Below are 25,115 nucleotides of genomic sequence, written 5' to 3'. Positions count from 1 at the left end.
ATTAATTACATTTTGATCCCTTAATCCTATGACATGAATTTAGAATTATTTAGTCATTCTCTATAAATTAAATGCCCCATATGTGCTTCGCTGTAATTTTTCCTAAAATAAACTAGACAGAACAACAATCATTCTGTATTCAATAAAAATATTGGCTAATTGATTATATTATTTAATAGTTAATTTTATATGGAGGGGTTGAGTGATGAACATTAGCCAAGGGCTAGTGACAGAAAAGAGGTGGGAAAGGGTATAGCAGTAAGTAAAATTAGCTTAAGTATAAATTTTAATTTAAAAATAATTTTTTAATTTTTTAAATAAAATATTCTTAAAAAAATTAATGGATTAAATTAAATTGTATAATTTTAAATTAAAGGGCAGTCATGTGTAATTTAACGCAAAATACAAGGTTGGTTAATTGGTTACTCTTCTCAATATCTCCACTTCCTGCCGGACGGCCGAACATCTTCGATCTCGCTCCGGGCTCGCTGCTGCACGCACCTCCTCCTCCGTCATCGCAGATTCGGAGGGGGAAATAAGCGATGAACATAAGAAATGATCTGCTTATGAAGATCCTCATATTTCTCTTCGCTCTCAATTCCCTCTCTATCTTCGTCTACTTCACTTGCCACTCATCCAAACCATTTCGCTTCCCAACTTATTCTCGCCCACCACTTCGTCGTCCCTTGTTACTGGGTTACCATCAAACCCACCTTACCCACCCCCACCCCCACACCCACACCCAAACCCAAACCCAAACCCACTTCTTAAAACCTTGGCCCATTCTTCCCTCTTACCTCCCCTGGTCGCAATCCGCTAATTCTGTACCCTTGCACTCTTGCGAAGCCTATTTTGGTAATGGCTTCACACGCCGCCTTGATCTCCTCTCTCCCAAACCCAATATCTCCGCCGGTGGAAGCGGGTGGTTCCGGTGTTGGTACAGTGAGACTCTGCGGAGCTCGATATGCGAGGGAGGGAAGCTTCGGATGGTGCCGGAGAGAATTGTGATGTCGAGAGGAGGTGAGATGTTGCAGGAGGTCATTGGGAGGACGGAGGAGGATGAACTTCCTGTGTTTCAAGACGGTGCGTTTGAGGTTGTGGGGAAAGAATGGACTGTTAATGGTGAGAAAAGGCTCGTGAGCCGAGAGATTTTGGATCGGTATGTGCCTGAAGGTGAGATTTTGAGGCATACAATGCGTGACTTGATTGGTTCGATTCGGGTCGTTGGAGATAAGGAATTTGCTTGTGATGAGGTAACGAGGTTTCTAGGAAAAATGGAAGTTGTATCATCTTTTAATTTTATGTGTGTTAATTTGTCCACTTTGGTCACCTCAGCGTTTGCAGGTATTGTTAGCTCTAGATCGTTCTTATCTCTAAGCTTCTAGATGTTAATTTTAGACATGTTATGAAAATTTGGAACCAATATTATGTTATCAGAGTGGTGAATGCACTTGATCACAAACCTATTGAAGTATTGGAGAAAAAGGGAAAGATAAAACATTTCATGGTTTCTTTCTATTGATATGCTTACTAGTCTCATTATCCTTTTGGGTTCTCCTACCCACTGCTTGCTAGCCTCTAATCTGACGTGTGGTCTTGACTTGCAGTGGATCGAGGAGCCCGTCCTTCTGGTGACACGATTTGAGTATGCGAATCTTTTTCACACAGTTACGGACTGGTACAGTGCTTATGTTTCTTCAAGAGTCACCAGCCTGCCTAATCGACCTCATCTGGTGTTTGTTGATGGTCACTGTATGGTACGCATGATCAGTTATGTGTTATACTAGTATCTTTCATGTCTCTCATGCTGTCATTTTGTGAACTTTTGCCTCCAAACGAAATCAAAGAAAAGAAAACAAGAAGCAAATTTGCAATGTGTATTTTCAAGGCAGCTTCCAATAGTTAGTCATTGCTGGTGTTTCCAGTAAGAAGTTGAATGAATAGGACTCGAACTTGAAATTTTTAGATATAAACCTTGAAAAATACTTGTTGGACTGGAGTAGGTACAAGTTTAGAGATTGGCATGCTCATGTGGGCTTTGTTTTTTTTTTTTTTCCTTCCCCTCCTATCTGTCTGAAATTCAACTGTTGGATCAAGCGTTGATTTCCCATGGATTCCAATATTTTAATTCGTAGCTTGTAGAAGAAATTTTGCGATGCATTACTTACAAAGAGTAACTATGGTTGCTCAATAAAATATAAATCACCACCAATATAAGAATAACATGTGATGGCTCATTTATTGGATGTCTTGAGTATTGAAAAAGTTTATTTGCAGTTAAACATATTGGTTTTGGATATCTATGTGCTCGGAGAAACTAAGAATTTTATTGTTGTCCTTATTTAATTGTTCACTCTAGGGTGAAACACATCATTGTCACTTTTTGTTCTCTCCTGTAGTCTCTCTAAAGCCTTGTTTTCTACATTTTGGCCAAGTGACATAAATTCTTTGTACTGACAGTGTTAGGGATTGGAAATATTCTTTCATTCATTGTAAATATTGCAATCACATTCTGATTGATTGTAGGGATAACATAATTTTCAGCATAATAATGAGTCATAATTCATTGTAAATATTGCAATCACATTCTGATTGATTGTAGGGATAACATAATTTTCAGCATAATAATGAGTCATACTGATAGATGCTCCTACTTTGTGTGCATATTTACTTGCTTATATGAATGAAATCAAATAAGTCAACTATTCTCTTCTACAGACAGAATGCAATGTAAGTACCAGTGAGCCAATTAGCAAACATCAGGATAAAATTTATTTTGGAGATGTGTGTTTATTCTAGGGAAAATATAACTTTAGGTCTTTGCACTTTGTTCGCGTCTTGCTACTGATCTCTGCACTTTTTTTCAATGTTTTAGTTCTCTACACTTTTGTTTTTCATTGCTTTAAGTCCCTCTGAGGTCCCTACACTTTGTTCATGGAGGGACCTAAAGCAATGAAAAATAAAAGTGTAGGGACTTAAAACACCGAAACAAAAGTGAAGGGATCCATAGCAAAATGTAAGTAAAGTGCAAGAACCCAAAGTTATGTTTTCCCTTTATTCTATTATCATTGACATCACAGAGCCCAAAAAAGATGTTGTAAGGAAAATAAAACCTGGTATTCTGCAAATGGCAATTAGGATGGTAAAAACTATTATTATATATTGATGAAGAAGTGTAACTTTAATGAGCTTCTCTGTCCAAATACCCTTTCAAGTCTCAAATGCCAGCCCCATGATGGTACCAATCACAAGATGTTGGAATTGCAGCCTGTTGTGAAAATTCTGTTGGGTGTTTGGAACCTACTGAACATGCCGCTTGTTTTTGCCAGTGATGTGATCTGTGTCTTCTTATTGTAATTTTTCAGGTGGTTGAGAATGGCAAATGCACAACGCTCTTATTGTTTTTGGTTTCATATACTATCTAATGGTTGCAGCTTCTCATCATAACTGCTTCAGATATAGAAAAGTATAGACTGGATTAGTTATTAATGTTAGACAATTACTTTTGTTATTTCTTAAAAGCTATTTTGAACGTAATTCATGTCTTTTTTTTTTTTTTGGGTATATTGGGGCTATGCATGAGAAATTCCTTTCTGAACTATTTGTTGGGGGCTGCAAATGTGACTTGATTGTTCTTCTTTGCCAAATAGGAGGTGTTTAGGCTAGCCATAAGTGTACCTATTTTGATATTTAAGTATCTGTTACACTTATTTGTTCTCTTCCTTGTGACTGCAAGTCCCACCGAGAAAGTATTCTAAAAGTGTCAAGTCTTTTCAATTTGTTGTTGGTGGTATTTCATGGAGTAGTCATCCTCTTGGACTCATTTTTATGGTGATTCTATTGTTTGCTTGATTAGTTTACTGAATCTTCACACTTTAGTTTGCCAGTGATCCACCTTAGTTTCCATTCATCTCCAACTTGGAAAATTCACTTCCACGTGTTTATTGCAATGAGAATTCAGTATTTAGTGACTTCTGTAAAAATTGAAAATCACCACTGCAACTTCGGGATGTTTGTATACTCCCCTTTTAACTTAAAATCTAGAAATTAAGCCCTTTAAGCTTTCAACGTACAGCGTTCAAAACCTTCTGCCCATTTATCATTAAGAGCAACACCTGTTGACACCGTTCTCCTTGCCATGCAGTGCACCCTCTTTGACTTAGAAATAAATCAGCCTAATCAGGACAGATCATTTAAAAAAACAAAACAAAACAAAAGACCCTTTTGTGGCGAAATGTCCTAATCTTGAATCCCAAAATTCTCAAATCCTTAAGGTTGTAATTTACTTTCTCATTTGAAAAACTGAGAAGGGCTGGGTGCTTGCCCAAAAAAAAAATGATGTTAAAAGTCGTTTTATTTTTTTCATTTCAGTTAAGGTTGAAACTTCAGAAATTATTTTTGCTTGTTTGCTAGCAATACACCTATTTCTACTGCAGCTATCTAGATTGAAATACTTGTCTTCTTTTGCATTACTAATTGGATGGAATGGAAGCTGATTTTTATTTTCAATTCCAGTTAAAGTGTGACTTTCAGAAGCCATATGTTTACTTAAATACCATTGCTATTCTTCCATTTAATTAAATTAATCTGTGAAGAAACATATAATTGCTTTTCTTGTTGCAAATTGGAAAGTTCAAAGAATATTGAAATGCGTTATAAACCTGCTACTTTTCTAATACTGGTGAAAATTTTCAGACACCCCTGGAAGAGACATGGAAAGCATTGTTCTCGAGCCTCAGATATGCTAAAAACTTCAGTGGTCCTGTATGTTTTGGCCATGCCGTTCTGTCTCCTTTGGGATATGAAACAGCACTGTTTAAAGGTCTTACTGAAGATATTCATTGTAAGGGTGCATCTGCTCATGAGCTGTGGCAAAACCCTGATACTCTGAAGACTGCACGTCTATCGGAGTTTGGAGAAATTATCAGAATATCTTTTGGGTTACCCTTAAGGAAACACATTGTGAGCAAACATCTCTCAACTCATAATGTCCTTTTTGTTCGTCGTGAAGATTATTTAGCTCATCCACGTCATGGTGGTAAAGTTGAATCAAGACTTAGTAATGAGCCTGAAGTCTTTCAGTCCTTGAAGAGCTGGGCATCTAATTATGAAGGGTGCAACATTAACGTTGTGAATGGATTGTTTGCACACATGCCCTTGAAGGAGCAGGTCCAAGCCATTCAAGATGCATCAGTTATCATTGGTGCTCATGGTGCTGGTCTAACTCACATCGTATCTGCATTGCCTAATACTGTTATTTTGGAGATTATCAGCACCCAATTCAGACGCCCGCACTTTCAGTTGATCGCCCGGTGGAAAGGATTGGAGTATCATGCCATCAACCTTGACGAGTCATATGCGAATCCTGGAGTTGTTATCAATGAGTTAACCAGCATAGTGAAAAGCCTTGGATGTTGATGATTGTTTGTGCTGACATTGCTGGTCTCTAACCTAATGGAAGGTGATTGAAAATTCAATTGGCTTCATAGCTTATGTTGCAATTTTTGGCCGTTATAATGAATCTGGTTAATGTAGATGACACAATCACTAATTTCTAGTTGAAGCAAAGTTCGCTTAGCTGGAGAGGTCCAACTTGCTAATCTGAATTTGACTATGGATGTGATTAACCAAAAGAAATTATTCTTGATGGCGCACGTAACTCGGTTTTTCTGGGGCAAGCATCTGCCATACATGAGGTCTCATTTTATGTTGTATATTGATATCGATTCTTCGCTTATGCATATTGTACTAGTACAAGAGATGATTGCATATGCTCATATTTTTGTATTCTCTTATTCCTTTCGATTCAGAAAATCTGATGCTTTGAGCCGGGGTAGTGTAAAATTTGTATGTAAATGTCAATCTAAGGTTGGTGATCTCATCCCTTGTCATTGACTCTTCTATGTCCTTTCTTTGATCTGCAATTGCTCTAACTTGTTTCCTTCTTCCAACTACGATGTTAAGCTTTTTGCCAGCATTGCTTGCTAGCTATCTATTAGGGTAATACATAGGTGACCTTAACTTATATTTACAAAAAGGAGCAAAAAAAGGGGGGGGTTACAAATAGATTTGTATAACAGATTTATTTACAAATAAGTTTAACAAAATTTAAAAATTATAACTTAGTAATTTGGAAATTGAGTATAATTTGTGACTGGGCTGCAATTGCAAAATTGTCCCTATTAATTTGGATTTCATTTATAACTACAATTTCAAAATTTATAAGTAAAATTTTATAATTCATAAGTCAAATTTCTTATTTAATATTGATATAACATGGAATTTTCATGAAATTAATTATGCCTGCTTAATACTATAATTGATTTAGTTGGGATGTAAAATTTGTACTTCACTCAGTAATTATAGACTTAAATAGGTATAATTAACCTCATGGGGACTCATGGTATAGTGTTAAACAATAAATTTGACTTTTAAATTATGAATTTTCACTTGTAATGAAGTTATAATTATAAATGAAAGTTAAATTAATAAGGATAGTATTATCTTTATATCTAAACTTTAAATTATATTCAAGTCTTAAAGGGGTTTTTTTTTAAAATTTCACAAGACTTGTTGATAAATAAATTTCTTATACAGGACCTATGCATAATTTTAACTTTAAATTATTATCTTTACTATTCACACATATTCTCTCTCTATATTATTATTATGTTGATATGAAATTATGTGATAAAATATGTTTCCACCTGTTCCACTTTCTTTAAGTCAATTTTTATTTTTTCATCTAATTCAATACAATAAAAGATTAAGATTGTTGGGGCAAAGAAACAAAAAGGTTAAGATTTTTTTATTTGAAAAAAAAAATAATTTACAAGCCTTTCTAATTTTTCTCAATTTTGAATTGGGCCGTCGTAATTTATTTTGTTATAATTAAATTCTTATAATTTGTTCAATTAAATATGTTAAAATCCTTGAATTTTTTCTTCCAAAAAATAAAATTAAGAATTTTTATATTTTTTTATTAAAAGAATATAAAACTTTTGAATTAATTACATAGTTGTATAACTCAAAATTTATAATTATGTTTTATAAATAACTTGTATATATATAGAATTTTCATAAAAAAAATAATAAAAATGAAAACAAGTTATAAAATCAAATTTGCATTTTACTTTTTTGGCCAAAAGTATTAAATCAACATTTCTACAAATTTAAGTGCTTTTGTTTTGAAAAGGTTCATCATTTATTAATATTTTTAGGCTAAAATATATTTTCATTTCTCTAACTTATATAAGGTTTTAATTTAATTTTTTAATTTTATAAAATATACTTTTAGTCTTTCAACCTTAACACAATAATATCAAATTAGTGGTGTTAGAATTAAATGACTAAAATAAAATGTAATTTATAAAAGTAAGGGATCAAAATAAAATTTTATATAAAATTAAATTATTAAAAATATATTTTAAACATGTTTTTAATATTTAGTGACTTATATATTTAGTCGATGAAAGTATGAGAATAGATTAACACACAACAAACTAAAGGAGTTAATTTAAAGTCAGTGAAAATCAGAAGGACCTACATATCAATTTTACTTTTTAATTATTTGGAAAATATTTTTGAAAAAATAAGTGTGAGAAAATAAAAAAGAATGATAACAAGAAAAAAAATTAAAACAAAAAAGTACATTCAGTGAATCCAAGATTTTAAACAAAATTATTGTAAAAAAATGTTACTCCTTTCGTTAAAAAATATAAGACATTTTTAATTGAATATCATCTCTCAATAAAATAGTTACATACTTTTTAACTAATCATAACTATTTATATTTATCTCTATTAAATATTTTACAATAAATATAAAATCATCATTAATAAGGATACTTTTAAAAAAAAGTAATAATTATATTTCGAAAAGTTAAAAATATTTTATATTTTTAAATATTTAACTTCTAAAAAAATACCTTATATTTTTAAATGAATGAAATATTTGATACAAGAGAATTTTTCAAAATATTATTTGTTAAAGAGGAGTTTGAGTATAAAAAACAAATATTTATATACACATTAATAAAATAATTTTTATTATTTTGAGTAATTAATTTTCGACGTAATTCAATTACCAAATTACTCTCAAAATTAACTACAATTCCGATAAAACACTTTCTGCGGGTCCATTTCTCTTCGTCGATGGACAAGCATTCCACACACTGCGGGACGCCGTCCAACTTTGTCACCGTTTTCACGTGCAAGCGGTGAAAAAGGTTCGAACCCTAGGGCTTTTTCTACTCCCGAAATCCGGTGAAATTGATTTGTTCAATGTGGCTTTGAATCAAGATTTGAATTTGTTCCCCGCGTCATCTGTTATCTGTTCTTGTTTTATTTTAAAATTTTCAATTTAATTTGGCTTTGAATCTGGTCGTGTAACCGTTCGAATATTGATGCTTTTGAATTTGGGAATATATACATGTTGATTTTTTTTTTTTTTTTGGTACTAGCGTTTGCGCGAATGTTGTGTAATTGGCTATTATACTTCTTCCCTTTCCATTTTGATAACTAGCGACTTGTATGATTCGATTGTGGTGTTTTGCAATGTTGGATTTGTTGAGAATTGGCAGTCTGTTTATTAATCTTTTTTTATTATTATCAATTTTGGAAAATTATCAAGGTATTTATGTTGTATGATCTCGTAAATGAACTGGCTCGAGCTGTGTCAAAGCATCTGGAACAAAAATTAAAAGGTTATTATATCAACTATGCATATTTCAAAGATTTCAGTGGGGCATCTAGTATCGGTCCGCCTATGATTGAATAACAAATTCAGTTCAAAATTACTCATTTTCCTAGAAAAAACCGAGAATCTGAATTCCGTGGAGTTACTTCTTTCTACTGAATAACTGAATGGATTATAAAATATAAGAATTACGAAGTAATTTGGCTTATTCAACTCTGTTCAAGATCAGAGGTGGTTCTATGGTCCAGCTTAAATCTTTTTTTCCTGTAAAGCTAAGATGTAGCTACTTGCATATTCATGAACTTTTGTAACAGGAAGTCTTATTCGAAGTACTAGACTAAAATGCATTTTGTGTGTTTATTATCAACTTTTAATGACATAACATGTGATTTTTGTTGGCTTGAGAGAGTGGTTAAGTTAATTAGGAGGTTAGGAGGTTATATAGATGTATATAAGTAGCCTAACTTATCAAATAGCTTTGTATGATTCCATCACAATCAATACAAGTTTACATTCATTACTTTTTTTCTTTTTGGAAATCCTGATGTGGAATGATGAGATGTGAATAGTTTTGTTGTATTGGAGAACTAATAGATAAAAGTAAGAATTATATATATGCTCTATCCCTTTGAAAATAAATTTGTGCTTTTAATTGATATCACTACATGTTTGTCTTTCAGAAAGTCCGCAAGAGAAAACATATATGCTTCTATCAGTCCTGAGTTTTTTTTTTTTTTTTTTAAATACAAGTTTGAGTTGTAAGGCGATTGATTACATGGTCTCAATCCGTACTAGGCATGGCTTGAAGAATAATGATGTTTTATTGTGTGATAGGTTGCTAGATATATCTTTGTTTGAACAAAACATGGTACTATGCTTTCCCTCAACACCAAAGAAATTGGCAATGAGCATTGCTTGTTTTGCCTCTGGGACTGCCATGTTAGCTTATGGGGTTCATCTTTCTTATGTCAATGTTGCTCCCCAGCAAGCTCGAATCAAAGCTCGCAATGACTTCGTCAAAGAGGTATTGAGAAAGAAGTATGGTTACATTCCGCCACAGCAAGCCCGGAGTATAGCTCGCAGTGATTTGCTCAAGGACACATTTAAAAGATCTGGTTTTAATAAATGAACAAGGTTCGGATGGCTTTTGTTCTGATTCTTGCTCCTTATTTATTTTTGACTTGTAAAAGAATGGATGGAATGCTTACCATTGCCAAGCAGCAATCATCATCCCTGCTTTGAAAATATTTGTAGGTGGACTAAGATTGCCTATTTGGTTTTGTTTTTGATTGGGAGTGTTCAAGGCATGCCTTCCTTTCTGAGACACAGCAAGTGTTGCAAGCAGAAATATGTATGCCTATGGAGGAAGACTTTGTGGAGTTGATGGATATACTCTACTGGTCCTTGCCTTGTCCCTTGAGTTTCTTCTCCGAATTTTTTATTATTGCTAAGATTATCATGGTACAAAATATTTCATGTCTTGGTGATTGTAACATTTTTTTTTAAATAAATATAGATGTGAACATAAATCATGACTCAAATTGAGTAGTTTGTTGTATATTGTATACTCTGGTATAGAATATATGCATTTTCTTCTTGTTAATCTTGATTCAAAATATAAGCAACTTAGTATTTGTAATTTTTTTTTTTTCAATTTCACCCCTTGTATTTATTATCTTCAATTTTTGTATTTGTTAATTTATGACTTTCTCTCTCATCATTAATTGAAATTATAAGTAAAAAGGGAAAGCAATATATGTTTTCATAGGAATAAGGATTTTATTGATATACAAATTATTATCATTAAAAGATACTTATCTTTTAGACTAGAAAGAGTATTTTACATGGCTGAAAGTGTATTTTTGCTTTCGAAATATATCTTGAGAAGCATTGATTAAACTATATTTTGATTTGTTGTACAATAAAGACTGTCAGAATAGGAGATGTTTGGTTAAAAACTAACATTGGAATCAAATTGAAGTAAAAAAAAAAATGTCAATCACATCCTTAATAATTTAATGGGAAATGACATTGTTGGTCCTTTTTTTTTTTAATTAATTTGATCCTTATAATTTGATCATGTCTCTACAATTTTATAACTATATGGAAGTAGTCCTTATGATTTGAAAAGAGAGCAAGGGAAATGACATTAGTTTCATAAACATACAAAACTTCAAAATTCGAGCATCTTCTCCCCCACCCCACAAAAGTAGAATGTTTTTATTTTTCTTATGTTGTTTCCAAATCATGATATGAAACTATAGCGATATAATTGATAATAAACAAGTCATAGGGACCAAAGCAAAGTAACTATTTGCTAGCAAATGAGTTTATTCCTCAATCAAAGTAATGCTCATTAGTTAAAGTTCATAGTCATGTTTAGCCAAGGGTGGAGCCAAGATTTAACAATGAGAATGGCCAAGACTAAAAAAACATATAAACTATAAAGCTTTTATAAATTTTGATGACCAAAAAGTATGTAACATTTATATGATACTAAGAAAAATTTAAAAACTTGAAAAGGCCTTAACTCTTGAAGATCCCATACTCCCTTCATCCTTGACTACAGTTGATCGTTCTCTTGAATCTAACTATTGATTAAGTAAGCTATTATCTTTCCTTATTTGCCATTAGAAACACCACTTCTTGTCCAGCTTGTGTGCAAAGCATATTGAGTGTTTATCATGAGCCAAAATTGATCCCTCCATGAGATTCATAATTGCATCATTTGTGTCCATGAAATTCAGGAGTATTCATCGTTACCAACTTCTTTTTTTAAACTATCCACAAGTATTTTTTTATTAAAAACAATCATGTATGAGAAACTAAATATGAGCATGTCTTTTAATGAGAATTTAACCTTTAATTCACCATGTTAGATGAGACTAGTATTTTTCATTAAACCCAATTCTCATTGGTTTGTTACTAAATTTTTTTTGACAGCGGACAAAGCTGATTTGGATTTTTTTTTATTATTATTCTAAGGCACTTCATTTTCGCACGATTCATGTTTGATATGGATGAAAGTAGTTTATCTTATTGTTTGTTATAAATTATTTAGGTTTCTAAAAATTCGGTGCGTCCCTCAAATTTGGCAACCGGGGTTTCTTCATTGATACTGAGGAAAGAAACATTCTATCATGAAATAAAAGTTGTGCTTTTAAACTTGCCCAAAATCAAATATTTGGACTATTGTGTGCCATTATGATCTATAGTATGTTAATTTCAAATTTTTAAAATAAATATTATCATATTTAAATATCTAAACAACATGTCTCGTAAAAAGTTTAGCTTTTTTATTTTATATTGAAATAATGGCCATGATTTTGAAGATTCATTTTGGTTATTTTAAGGAAGGATATTAATGTCATATAGCCATTTTCACTCTTCCCTAACTCCTTAAGAAGGACACTTGATCCTTATTATCAAAGGAAGCATAAACAACAAGAGCCAACATGTCTATTTTCCCTAAAAGGGTTTTAAAATATCTGTAATTACCTTAATTGCCCCCCAAAACACAAATAATACAGCTTCCATTTTTCTGAACAACGAGTCAACCAGCTGAATGTGCCATTGTCAAAATCTGAGGAGAATAATCTCCTAAATTTCTCCCGATATTAAACTTTGAAATAGTATCTTTACCAATTCAATTGCTGATACAGTTAGTTGATACACATGTAAAGCAAAATGAATATTTCAAAATTCATTAATATTTTCACCACTTTGAAAATAGGTATTTTATTGAATAAACATGTAACATTTCTACATCACAATGCTCAAGAAGAAAAAACGTGACATTCCTGATTATGCCAAAATAATGAAGGTCAATGCATTATAAGGTCTTTAATCAATGGATTGGGCTATGATAAATTGAAACATGTGGCACTGTTAGTAATAAGAGTCATGACTAAATTAACACCGAAACATATATATCTCAAACTCTTCCAAAAGTGGAGAAATACCAAAACTGATCTAAATATATCTGATACAGAAGGTTGAGCATGAAATTTCGATTAAAGAAAGGAGGATAAATCTTAGGCAGCACCTGTACCCTTGCCCTTCTTCCTTTGAATCTTCTTCATGTAGAATTCCAGTTCTTTACCCTCCAAAATATACCTGACAAAAATTGAATCAAGTTAGGTCGGAGAATATTCAACAAATTAACACATTAGAAACACAACCATTATAAGAAAATTGAGTTGTAAACAACTATTTCAATCAGAATAATTTCAGAAGAAGCTACCAATAAAGGGTCCAAAATAAATCAAAACTATAATTTCCAATTCAAACTAAATGTCAATCTTCATCTCCATGCATATCAAAGATTGCTTACAGTCCTTTTTATACCTACAACACAAATAGAGCAATATGTTGCACGTATTAATGTATTTCTTACAGTCCTTTTTATAAGGACTGTATTAACTACTTTCCTAAAATTAAGGAAATTAGTTAAATTTAGTTAAATATCAAGGATATTTACAACTTCCCAAAACTACTTTTAATCAAAACTAAAGCCATTATTCAAGTTAAGGGTGCAAGAGATAAAAGCGTTTTTGAAAACGTATCATTATTTCATTAAATTTTGTAAGGGCTCTTGGATTAAAGACCAATGGGTAGGGTCTTATAAATAAGACCAGAGGGAGTAATGCAATATGCATATTGTATTGAATACATATCTCCTTCTCTAAAGTATTGGTGCAACGTAAACTAAGTCCATATTGCAATGTTGACCACATTTTTGCTCGACCCTAGACTAGATAACAAGAAGCATCTGACCATTTTCATTCCTTTACCCACATCTTGGTGGCATTTGTGGCCATTTATAAATGAAGATTGCTGCATAGAATGTGATAAGAATGCTATTCAATTATATCAATGGAATGCAATTCTTTTATTACTCCCTCTGCCTAGTGTGTGATTCTATACCACCCAACAAGTCAGAGCATAGAAGAGAGTTCACAAAATTGTTCAACAATCCCAACTTTTGAACAGCAAAATGGCTGGGGACAATGCACTTGATATATAGAGTGGCAAAAGGAGTAATTGTCCACATACCCATCAGCACGACCACATTGACCAGGACGAGAAGAGATGCAAGCCAATAGACGACCACCTCCAAATTGTTCTTCAATGTGAGGATCCAGCTTCCGGTTCTGTTGACGATTCTCAAGCTTTCTCAATACATGATTGCTCTTTTTCACTTCTTCGGTCACAGTTTCACCTTCCTGTTAATCAAGAGATAAGGAAATGGTGTTAATAACATTTCAAGGCTACCTGGCTAACTATGAAATATTTAAAATAAATAATGTAAACTATGGTGGGTCCAGAGAATTTACACACAACCCAAGATGAGTTACACCGTTCCTGGCTTGTAAACAATGCGACTTCTTACAACTTATATATATTGATATATATTGATTGTTAAGTTTAATAAAAATTAGTTAAAGATAATCATCTTTGTTGAATTCAAAAATACTACCGCTTTTCATATAGCATCCTCAATTTAGAGAAATGAGAGCACAGACAGAGACAACATAAACAGCATTTTGTACATAGAAACTTCGCAACACTTGAATAAACAATTAAAACTGGATCTATTTATCAACAACAGAATAAATATATATGACATTAACAGAAACATTAAGTATCAAGCCAGAAACATTAAGTATCAAGCCGTTGCACATCTAATAACTTGAGCAACAAAATTGAATGAGGTAGCCATAGTGAACTTAAGCATCATCTATAGTGTAATATCCACACAAGCAATAAAAAACATTTCCAGTAGCCACTACTTGGAAGTTATCTCAAAGTATATATCAAGAGCACATAATTTGACTTGGAAACCATGTCTATATAAGAAGCAAATATGCATTACCACCAGGTGAGTTGAAACATATAATAAAACCAGCGATTGCATTACCTCCCCTTCCTTCTTGGCAGAAGTTGCAGTCTTCTTCTTGCGACCAATGTCAACACCATAATGTTGGAGATACCACTGCTTGAAAGGTGCTGCATCAACCTGAACAATTGCACTCTTGACCAACGTCTGAGTACGAACCAGCTCATTGTTAGAAGCATTGTACACAACATCAAGAATCCTAGTTTTGCGAGTCACAGCTTCACTGCCCCATGAGTAATTTCCAGTATCAAGCCTCAAAGCACGCCACTTAACATTGCCACCTCGAACCCTAACCCTTCTCACTGTTTTGTTGCTTGATAGCTTAGTGTTAGCTGGTTGCCTTCCAAGCTCATACCTGCAACAAAGGAATCCCAAGGAAGAAAAATGTCATGTCACTTGATTCTTCGAACACTGTTTAGCATTGAAAAAAGAGGGGTAACTACGGTATTTCCAAAATATACGATTCCCCCAGACTGATTTCTTCATCCAATCTGGACAAACATTCATTGCTCAACCTCATTTCTATCATCATGATGCAATATGAACCAATACAGGGAAGAGGGTTAAGCAACAAAGGTTGAAAATTTCCATCTTTGTGTGCCTCGTCTTTAGCTTAAACTATAACCAACAGATATTAGATTAGTTGAATTTAGTTCTCACTACCAAAAATAATGATAGGAGACATTTATAATATATAATACATCAAAAAAAAATGAAAGAGAGCTGCGACGTTGATTCTAGCGGATAAATCAAACAATTCAATGATATATCCTGCCGAATGAACTTTCCACACTTCTAGGGACACTATAAATAATCATCCAGCCAATCGATAGCTTTATATCGTGACATCAACTTCTCTTGATAAGTCAAAAGTAAATCGCAACGTTTCCAAATCACCAACTTCACAACAAACGGAGAGAAGGGAATTAAAGTTCAAGATATCGTTAAAGCAACAAGAACACAAAAGGGAACATAATTACTTTCTCTTCTTTCTCCAAGCTTTCTTCTTGCCTCCAGTGGCACGCCTTTTGTGCATGGAATCACGAGAGATGCCTGCATATTCCCGAGTAGAAGAATGTCATGCCGCGTGAAAACATAGGGAAAGAACAAGAATAATGAATTTAGAGTTACATGGCACATACCCATTTTGGCAGCAACACAATGCTAGTGAAAGACCAGTAGGGTAGAGTTTTGAAGGACTGGAGAGGAAGAAGATGATGATGCCGAAGCTGGGGTTATATTCCCAGCCAGTTTACGGGCTAAATGAACCAATTACCGAAAACAAAATGAAAGGCCCATTTTTGCAGCCCACATTAAGAAGCCCGTTTAATATCTATAAATACTCTTTTTGTTTGATTTAAATGCAACTTCTATACAAAACCCCCCCCCCCAAAAAAAAATTGGCACATTCAGTAAAACCTTTGGGATAGGCCTAAATTTTGATCCTTTGTCGCAAATGAAGGGCCAATAAACACTCTGCGTGTGTGTCTTTCTTTTTTTTTTCGGTAATAAAGGGTACATTACTATATTTTTTATTTTTGAACACTATATATTTGACTACCTTTCAAAATTGAAACCATTTTTTCATTGATTAAAGTTACTCTTGGTGTTCTTCCAATATGTATATATTACTTCAGGTAAAAAAATGTATATCTAGAAGTAATTCACAATTAATTCTTGATTTTTATCAATTCTCATTGAATTGGAATATATAGAATTATTACTCATAAATGAAAAATAATTACCCATTTAACATATCGATTCATATTAAGGACGTATATGTAACTCCAACAAAAAAACATTATTACAAAAATCTTTTATTAAATCTTCATGGTAAATCTTTGAGGATTTAATTTAAAGGTGCTGAGCTCAACACTAAAAAATATTTTATTAAAATCTCTTATGTCTATTTTGAAATTTTAAACAAACTTTCTCTAAAAATACAAATGATTAACATGGATTATCTTGTTAAGTTTCACTAAATTACATAAACTTTGCCTCTCGTTTATTTTCAATACCTGCACGAAGAAAGGCAGATCACAAAATTATATCCCTCTTAAAAGTTCATGAAATCATACATCTTTTTTATGAGCTAGAGATGTTTTTATATATTTTGAAATTATTAAAAGAAATCTGGGAAATTTTAATAAAATTCAAAGAATGTTTGTGTAATTTAATATTGAATTAAAGTCTAATTTTATCGCTTAACTTTTTCTCTGGGCACATTGGGCATCCTAAAATTGAAGGTTGCACCATGTTGGAGTTAGCTTCCCTTCTGTTGCTAATCCTGCCTCCAATCTTTTTCGCCTTTGGATCACAACTTCAGTGGTCAAGATTTAACATATTATAAAACTAGAAAAATATTATTTTATAAAATATTTTTTTATCACACTTCTAAACACTTGAAGCAAATTTTAATAAATTAAATTTATTTATTTATTATTTAATATTATAATAATAATTTTAAAATATATTAAATCTCAACCATTGAAGCTAATATCCAATAGTGGAGAAGATAGGAGGAGGGATTAGTAGTAGGAGAGAAGTTAACTCCACAAATTTACCACTTGAAAATAGATAAAAGGGTAAAAATACTTAAAAAATCATTAGCCAGGAGCATTCAATAATTTAAAATAAAGAAAAATATACAAGTGCAAATAAATATTACTAGTAACTATTATAAACCGAAAAAGTGACTTAAATTTGGATTACTTGTTTAAACTTGTTTTTGTTTTTGTTTATTTAGTCCATTTGCACACATAATTAGCTTCATGGTTATTTATTAAATGACAATGTACTATCATTTGATTTGTATATTTTAATTTTTGAGTGAAATATGAAAATGATAATTTGGTAAATATTTATTTCAGGTGATAACGAAGGTGGTAGGATTGTTGAGAGAGCACCTCCATTGCTAGCAATTCAAGCCAACTTTTGAAAAGTTAAATATTTTGTTTTCAAATGATAAAGATGAGGATTAATGAATATTTCATTTTTTACTTGTAATTTGGATTTTAAAATATATAAATTTCATTTTTTAGAGCTTGGATTCAAGCTTGGATATGTTATAATAATGTGGAACCTATTATTCTCTCCATTTAAAAATGTAAGGCATTTTTCACCGAATCTCACCCTTCAATAAAGTAGTTACCTACTTTTAAACTAATCTTATCTTTTCATATTTATCTCTATTAAACACACTATAATAAATATAAAGTTACTATCAATAGGGGCATTTTTGAAAAAAAAAAAAGTAATAATTATATCTTAAAAGACTAAAATGTCTTACATCTTTGAATATCCAACTCTTCAAAAAATACTTTATATTTTTAAATGGAGGAACTATTATTATTATTATTATTTTGCCAAAAGTGAAACTTATATTTAAAGATTTTTACTATACTTGTTTTTTGGCAAGATCCTCAGCTTGATTAGTTCATGTAAGTTAGATCCGCTTGTTTTTCAACTCTAAAAAGGATATGAAATTGGAAGCAACTTTGTTTTTCTTGTCGTAGAACTTGAATTTTTTTATTCAATCTTTAAGATGCATTAGGAGGAGTCAAACCTTTGAACTACCCCTTTACTTCACTTCAGCCTTGCCACATGCACTAGCCCCAAATAGCTTTTTCATCAAATTTTAATTGCTCGTGGAAGAGTTTAAGAAGAATTTCTGTTAGAATCCAAAAATCAATTTAATGATAAGAAGAATTTCTGTTAGAATCCAAAAAATCAATTTAATGACAAGTTTTTGAAATATTTCTTTATAGAGTTAAGTTTCTAAAAAAAAATTCCAATGAGTGAGTTACAAATATCAATTGAAATAATTGTAAATTCAAAAATCTTAATTGCAAATCAAATATTTAAGTTTTAAATATAATTCTAAACTTACAACTGTAATATATATTTGCAGTTGTTGAAATCAATATTTATAATTAATTTTTTTTTTAACAATTGATTTCTGATACATATGAACTAGTTTGAACCTTGAAGACAAGTATACACCATAAGGAACTTCACCTGCATACTAATTTCCCTGAAAGGGTTTAAAAAAACAAAATCTATAATTACCTTAACTTGCCCAGCAAATGCAAATAATACAAAATATATCAAGCTTTCTGAATGCATAGACACAATATTCAAAATCAATTACTTTCAGTTACTCCCTTTCCTTGATCCTGTATGTGCGTCACCTCTTGACTATTAATGTTCAATTTCAAAAGTACCTTCTAACAAATTTTAAAAAGTGCAATATTTTAATTTTTCGGAAAACTCTTTTCACATATCAAATCATTTTTTTAAATGTAAGGACATAATTGGTAAGCGATTTATTTTTAAAACAAATGTACTATTCTAACTCACCTTGATTCACCTTGATTTTGATGAGTTAGTTAAAAGTGACTCATAAGAAGAATCGGAAAAAGTAATTGATTAATTGACATACATAGAAAGGATAATTAATATTTCAAAATTCGTTAATATTTTCACCATTTCAATGATCATGTCAAAGGCATAGTTATCAGACTGATTCTAAAAATTGGTATTTTATTGAATAAACATGTGACAATCCCACATCAAAATGCTCCAGAACAAAAAACGTGACACCCCTGATTATGCCAAAATCATGAAGGCCAATGCATTAAAAAGTCTTTGATCAACGGACTAGGCGATGATAAATTGAAACATGTGGCACTGCTAGTATCAAGTGTCATCACTAAATTAACACCGAAACCTATATATCTCAAAATCTTCCAAAAATGTAGAAACACCAAAACTGATCTGAATTTATCTGGTACAGAAGCTTGAACATGAAATTTTGATTAAAAAAAAAGGAGGACAAATATTAGGCAGCACCTGCACCCTTGCCTTTCTTCCTTTGAATCTTCTTCATGTAGAATTCCAGTTCTTTACCCTCCAAAACATATCTGCCAGAAATCGAATCGAGTTAGGCCGGAGAAGTACCAGTATAGGTACACATATAGGATGCAATAAAACGTGATATGAGATAAGCATATGCTATTGGATATATATTCAACAAAGTAACGCATTAGAAATCGAAACACGACCATGATAAGAAAACTGAGTTTTAAACAAATCTTTCAATCAGAATAATTTCAGAAGCGGCTACCAATAAAGGGCACAAAATAAACCAAACTATAACTTCCAATTAAAACTCAATGTCAATCTTCATCTCCATTTATATCAGGATTTTCTACAAGCTCTAGAGCTGCGTCAGAGTATTTCAATAAAAAAAAAAACAAAACAAAACCAAACCCAACCACAAAAGTTGCAATATGTTACATGTATTAATTTATTCCCTATGGTCTTTTTATAAGGGCCTTATCAATAGGACCGGAGGAAGTAATAATATAAGCATACTGTATTGAATACATATCTCCTTTTCTAAAATATTAGTGCAACATAAAGTAAGCCCATATTGTATTATTGACCACATTTTTGCAAGACCATAAACTAGACCACAAGAAGCATCTGCGACCTTTTCCATTCCTTTCCCCACCTCTTGGTGGCATTTGTGGCCATTTATAAATGAAGATTGCTGCATAGAATGTGATAAGAATGCTATTCAATTATATCAATGGAATTCAATTCTTTTCATTACTCCCTATACCTAGTGTGTGATTCTATACCACCCAACAAAAAAGAGCATAGAAGAAAGTTCACAAAATTGCTGAACAATCCCAACTTTTGAACAGCAAAATGGTTGGGGACAATGCACTTAATATATAGAGTGGTAAAAGGAGTGAATGTCCACATACCCATCAGCACGACCACATTGACCAGGACGAGAAGAGATGCAAGCCAATAGACGACCACCTCCAAATTGTTCTTCAATATGAGGATCCAGCTTCCGGTTCTGTTGACGCTTCTCTAGCTTTCTCAATACATGGTTGCTCTTTTTCACTTCTTCGGTCACAGTTTCACCTTCCTGTTAATCAAGAGATAAGGAAATGGTGTTAATAACATTTCAAGGCTACCTGGCTAACTATGAAATATTTAAAGTAAATAATGTAAACTATGGTAGGTCCAGAGCATTTACACATGACCCGAGATGAGTTACACTGTTCCTGGCTTGTAAACAATGCGACTTCTTACAACTTATATATATTGATATATTGATTGTTAAGTTTAATAACAATTAGTTAAAGATAATCATCTTTGTTGAATTCAAAAATAGCGCCATATTTCATATAGCATCCTCAACTAGAGAAATGACAGCAGAGGCACAGACAATACAAACAATAACTATATAAAATCCGGAATTTTCTACTTTGCATAACTTGATTAAAACTGGATCTATCTACCAACATCAAAATGAATATATATGATATTAACAGAAACATCAAGTATCAACATGTTGCATATCTAATAAACTGAACAACAAAATTGAATGAGGTAGTCAGGTAGTTATAGTGAACTTAAGCATAATCTCTAGTGTAATATCCACGCAAGCAATATATCAAGAGATTGCATTACCTCCCCTTCCTTCTTGACAGAAGTTGCAGTCTTCTTCTTGCGACCAATGTCAACACCATAATGTTGAAGATACCACTGCTTGAAAGGGGCTGCATCAACCTGAACAATAGCACTCTTGACCAATGTCTGAGTACGAACCAGCTCATTGTTAGAAGCATTGTACACCACATCAAGAATTCTAGTTTTGCGAGTCACAGCTTCACTGCCCCATGAGTAATTTCCAGTATCAAGCCTCAAAGCACGCCACTTTACATTTCCACCTCGAACCCTAACCCTCCTCACTGTTTTGTTGCTTGATAGCTTAGTGTTTGCTGGCTGCCTCCCAAGCTCATACCTGCCAACAAAGGAATACTGGTGAAGAAAAATGTCATATCACTTGATTCTTTGAACACTGTTTACCATTGATAAGAGAGGGCTAAATACTGTATTACTAAAATATACAATCCCCCCAGTCTAATTTCTTTATCCAATCTGGTGTTTGACCTCAGTTCTATCGCCATGACGCAAAATGAACCAATGCAGGGAAGAGGGTTAAGCAACCAAGAGTTGAAAATTTGGGCATCCTTGTACTTTTCTCCATCTATATGTGCCTCCCGTTTAGCTTAAACTATAAAATTCTTCAATTTCCACTAAATTCACTCGCCCTTAACTTCCCCTTTCAACTAAACAAATAATCACTTGCAGACCCAACCATAAACAACAGATATGACGTTAGTTGAATGTGGTTCTCACTACCAAAAATAATGATAGGAGACATTCATAATATATAATAGATTAAAAAATGAAAGGGAATCGCGTCGTCGATTCTAGCAGATAAATCACACAATTCAATCGTATCTCCTACCGAATGAATTTTCCACACTAAAAATAATCAACCAAACCAATCGATAAGGATATATCACGACATTAACCTCTTTGGTCAGTCAAAAGCAAATCGCCACGTTTCCAAATCACCAACTTCACAACAAACAAAGGGAAGGGAATTAAAGTTCAAGATATCGTTAAAGCAACAAGAACACAAAAGGAAACATAATTACTTTCTCTTCTTTCTCCAAGCTTTCTTCTTGCCTCCAGTGGCACGCCTTTTGTGCATGGAATCACGAGAGATACCTGCATATTCCCGAGTATAAGAATTCCATACCGTGAAAACATAGGGAAAGAAAAAGAATAATGATTTAGAGTTACACGGTACATACCCATTTTGACAGAAACACGATGCTAGCGACGGACCAGAAGAGGAGAGTTTCGAAGGACTGGAGAGGAAGATGATGGCGAAGCTAGGGTTATACGCCCAGGCAGTCTACGGGCTAAATGGACCAATTCCCGGGAAGTAAAAAAAAATGAAAGGCCCATTTTGTCCGCCTCGTTAAAGGCCCATTGTAATAGCTATAAACACTGTTTTTTTGGGGAAAATCTTTACAAAGTCTCTTATAGGGATTTTAATTTTAATCACCATAAAGTCTCATGTTATTATGAAGTCTCAAGTACTTTATTTATTAATAAATTTTATGTATTATTACTAAAATATCCTTATTCCATTTTTTATTAGAAGAATGTCATGTAAGGCCCTCAAAATCAAGATATTCACAAGAGGGCCCAATAATATGAATTTATTTTGCAAGCCCAAGGACCTTGATAGCAATTAAAATTTTAATGAAATAACACAAATTCCCCTGAGTAAAAAATGGTCACTATCACTGTTAGCTGGAGCCACCATGCTGGCCGCTAAAGCTCTAATGCTAGCAAGAAGTTAGATTTTAAAAGTTGACAAATTTTTTTTTATATATGAATAAGTTATATTTAAATATTTATATGTGATTATTCGAATATGAACAATGAATTTATAATTCACAGCAACTCAGATAAATACTTGAAAATAAGTTATAAAATATATTATATCTTATAATATATAATTAAAAGTATTTGGTCATTCAGTGGTGACATTCCTTTCGAACAACCAAGAAATTAAAGATTCAAATCCTCCCTTGACCCCTTGGTGCATTTGACAAGGTTTGATCTTTGGTCAATTGGTAGTGATCATTAGCGTAGTCTCCTCACTAAAGCTCCGGTAACTAGTGTTAGTGACCATTTGTTTTTTTTTAAAAAAAAAAAAACTAAGAGACATTTGAGTTATTTCATTAAAATTTTAATTGTGATCAAAACTCTTGGGTTTGTGGAATAATTTCATATTCTATTGAATCCTCTTTGTGAATATTTTGGTTTCAAGGACTTTTAATGAGATTCTTTCTTTTTAAATGCTTTGGTGGTCGCATAGACAGCGATGGCTAGAGCTTTGGCAACAGGCAATGGTTGGGTTGACTTTTTTGTTTAAAAAAAAGTAGAATAGGGATGTTTTTGCAGTTTTACATAAAGTTTATTAATAAATAAAGAGTTTAGGGTTTGATACTAATTTGTATATTTTATGGGATCTTATTGTAATTAAAATCTTTATTAGGGACTTTGTAGTGATTTTCTATTTTTATCTGATTTAAATCTAACTTAAGTTTGCTTCTTGTTTAGGGGGGAAAAAACTTAAATTAGCTTGCCATTATAATTTAGGCCTTTTTTACCATAAAAAGGAAAAAAAAAAATCTTGAGAATGAGAAAGTCTGTCCCCAAGTGTTTTGTATTCAAAATAATAGCGTATGAATCGAAACTGTTTAAAAGTTTTGAATGCTCTTGTGAATGATTTTGCCCACTGACTGAGAATGAACAATACCAAAATTGTTGTGTGGATAGGTATGAACACTCGTGAATAATATATTTTATGTTGACCGAACCATGTTAATTCTTTCTCTCTCTTCTAGACATAATAATCTAATATCTATAATCAAGATAGCTGTTCCAAGATGACTTTTAAAATCAAGCATTTCCACACAACCTAATCATCATTGTTAAACCATATTAATCATTATATCTTTATTTTGCATATTTTTTCTTTTAAGCTTACCTTGTAGGAGTGAACGTCCCTTCTTGTCTGAAGAGAAACGCAAACTTGACACAAAGAAAAAAAAAAGAAAGGAAAAGAAAGGAAAACACAAGCTTGTGGATGAAGAAAGCTACTAGGATTACCCAAATATTGATCATAGTAGTCGTCTTCATGCTAGATCCGATAATCAAAAGTACCCTAAACTTGCAGTGGACAACGAAAATTGACTTTCCACCCTATATCATCCCAATATTTTTATTCCCAACGATAGATTTAATCATATTGCCTTCAATCTGACCTGAACCGATATTCCATCCAATATCATCCCTCTGTGTGTGTGTGTGTGTGTGTGAATCTGTCATATTGCCTTCAATCTGTCCTGAACCGATATTCCATCCAATATCATCCCTCTGTGTGTGTGTGTGAATCTGTCCTGAACCGATATTCCATCCAATATCATCCCTCTGTGTGTGCGCGCGCGCGCGCGCGCGTGTGAGGGGGAGAGAGAGGGGAGCAGTGGATCATAATTGTAGGATGAAAAGAAAAATGGTTATAGATAAAATGGGTTGATAAACTCAATTTAGCAATTAATGAGCCCACGGATTTTAAGGGTAAAAAAACTCAATTTAGCAATTAATGAGCCCACGAATTTTAAGGGGAAAAAAAAACGCAATAGCAGCATGACACCAGCTTTGGAACTCACGTGGTTTGGAAAAAGTGACTCTTGGCTTCCTTTTCATCTTCTGACAAAACATGGTTTGGGTTTCATAACCATGATTTTGGGGCACGCAATCGCAAAGCCAAACATGTCACACTTATACTAAGAAAGGAGTTAAGGTGAAAAAGTAATTTCAAATTTTTTCTCTACAAACTTTTGATATTTTCAAATTAAATAATAATACATAAATACCTATTAATCTTCCTCAATCCTCAATTCATGGGTACCCATGAATCATACCAAAAGCTACTGGAAAAAAACAAATTCTAAATATTTTTTAATCTTAACCCTTAAAAAAAAAAAGCACACGTGTGAAATCTTAGAAAAGTCAACTCTGGTTTCCCCCTTGTTCAAACTCAACAGCGACGCTTTTAGGCCAC

General features: G+C 32.6%; 3 protein-coding genes and 1 long non-coding RNA gene across 4 annotated transcripts; 2 read left to right on the top strand and 2 right to left on the bottom strand.

Annotated features, from left to right (window-relative positions):
• The first annotated feature begins 430 nt into the window (after window positions 1-430).
• On the top strand, window positions 431-5,881 carry LOC129303317 (beta-1,2-xylosyltransferase-like). The gene is made up of 3 exons (XM_054942546.1): window positions 431-1,253; window positions 1,608-1,757; window positions 4,696-5,881. The coding sequence occupies exons 1-3, from the start codon at window positions 543-545 to the stop codon at window positions 5,416-5,418; spliced, it is 1,584 nt and encodes a 527-aa protein (XP_054798521.1). The 5' UTR covers window positions 431-542; the 3' UTR covers window positions 5,419-5,881.
• A 2,239-nt stretch (window positions 5,882-8,120) lies between these two features.
• LOC129303648 (uncharacterized) lies at window positions 8,121-10,300 on the top strand. The gene is made up of 2 exons (XR_008591523.1): window positions 8,121-8,227; window positions 9,532-10,300. It is a non-coding gene; the product is annotated as an uncharacterized LOC129303648 (long non-coding RNA).
• Window positions 10,301-12,527: 2,227 nt separating this feature from the next.
• LOC129302948 (40S ribosomal protein S8-like) lies at window positions 12,528-15,822 on the bottom strand. The gene is made up of 5 exons (XM_054941888.1): window positions 15,739-15,822; window positions 15,577-15,649; window positions 14,618-14,951; window positions 13,753-13,922; window positions 12,528-12,813 (listed from the first exon to the last, which is right to left on the bottom strand). The coding sequence occupies exons 1-5, from the start codon at window positions 15,740-15,742 to the stop codon at window positions 12,732-12,734; spliced, it is 663 nt and encodes a 220-aa protein (XP_054797863.1). The 5' UTR covers window positions 15,743-15,822; the 3' UTR covers window positions 12,528-12,731.
• A 3,382-nt stretch (window positions 15,823-19,204) lies between these two features.
• Window positions 19,205-22,375, bottom strand: LOC129302947 (40S ribosomal protein S8). The gene is made up of 5 exons (XM_054941886.1): window positions 22,285-22,375; window positions 22,126-22,198; window positions 21,089-21,422; window positions 20,371-20,540; window positions 19,205-19,518 (listed from the first exon to the last, which is right to left on the bottom strand). The coding sequence occupies exons 1-5, from the start codon at window positions 22,286-22,288 to the stop codon at window positions 19,437-19,439; spliced, it is 663 nt and encodes a 220-aa protein (XP_054797861.1). The 5' UTR covers window positions 22,289-22,375; the 3' UTR covers window positions 19,205-19,436.
• Window positions 22,376-25,115: the final 2,740 nt, after the last annotated feature.

This window comes from Prosopis cineraria, unplaced genomic scaffold, assembly GCF_029017545.1.
Source record: "Prosopis cineraria cultivar Desert tree isolate PC_DT_omini unplaced genomic scaffold, ASM2901754v1 PC2, whole genome shotgun sequence".
Classification (NCBI taxonomy): domain Eukaryota; kingdom Viridiplantae; phylum Streptophyta; class Magnoliopsida; order Fabales; family Fabaceae; genus Prosopis; species Prosopis cineraria.
Note: the sequence above shows the minus strand (reverse complement) of the source record. Positions and strands in the feature narration are given on the sequence as shown.

Excerpts from the sequence above, each read along its gene's own strand:
- LOC129302948 (XM_054941888.1), bottom strand. Across the intron at positions 14,952-15,576 it reads GCTTGGAGAAAGAAGAGAAA|GTATGAGCTTGGAAGGCAAC; the intron begins GTAATTATGTTC and ends CCTTTGTTGCAG. Across the intron at positions 12,814-13,752 it reads CAATGTGGTCGTGCTGATGG|GTATATTTTGGAGGGTAAAG; the intron begins GTATGTGGACAA and ends AATTTTTGTCAG.
- LOC129302947 (XM_054941886.1), bottom strand. Across the intron at positions 21,423-22,125 it reads GCTTGGAGAAAGAAGAGAAA|GTATGAGCTTGGGAGGCAGC; the intron begins GTAATTATGTTT and ends CTTTGTTGGCAG. Across the intron at positions 20,541-21,088 it reads CTGTCAAGAAGGAAGGGGAG|GAAGGTGAAACTGTGACCGA; the intron begins GTAATGCAATCT and ends CTTGATTAACAG.
- LOC129303317 (XM_054942546.1), top strand. The coding sequence starts at position 543 with ATGAACATAAGAAATGATCTGCTTATGAAGATCCTCATATTTCTCTTC. Across the intron at positions 1,254-1,607 it reads AGGAATTTGCTTGTGATGAG|TGGATCGAGGAGCCCGTCCT; the intron begins GTAACGAGGTTT and ends CTTGACTTGCAG. Across the intron at positions 1,758-4,695 it reads TTGTTGATGGTCACTGTATG|ACACCCCTGGAAGAGACATG; the intron begins GTACGCATGATC and ends GAAAATTTTCAG.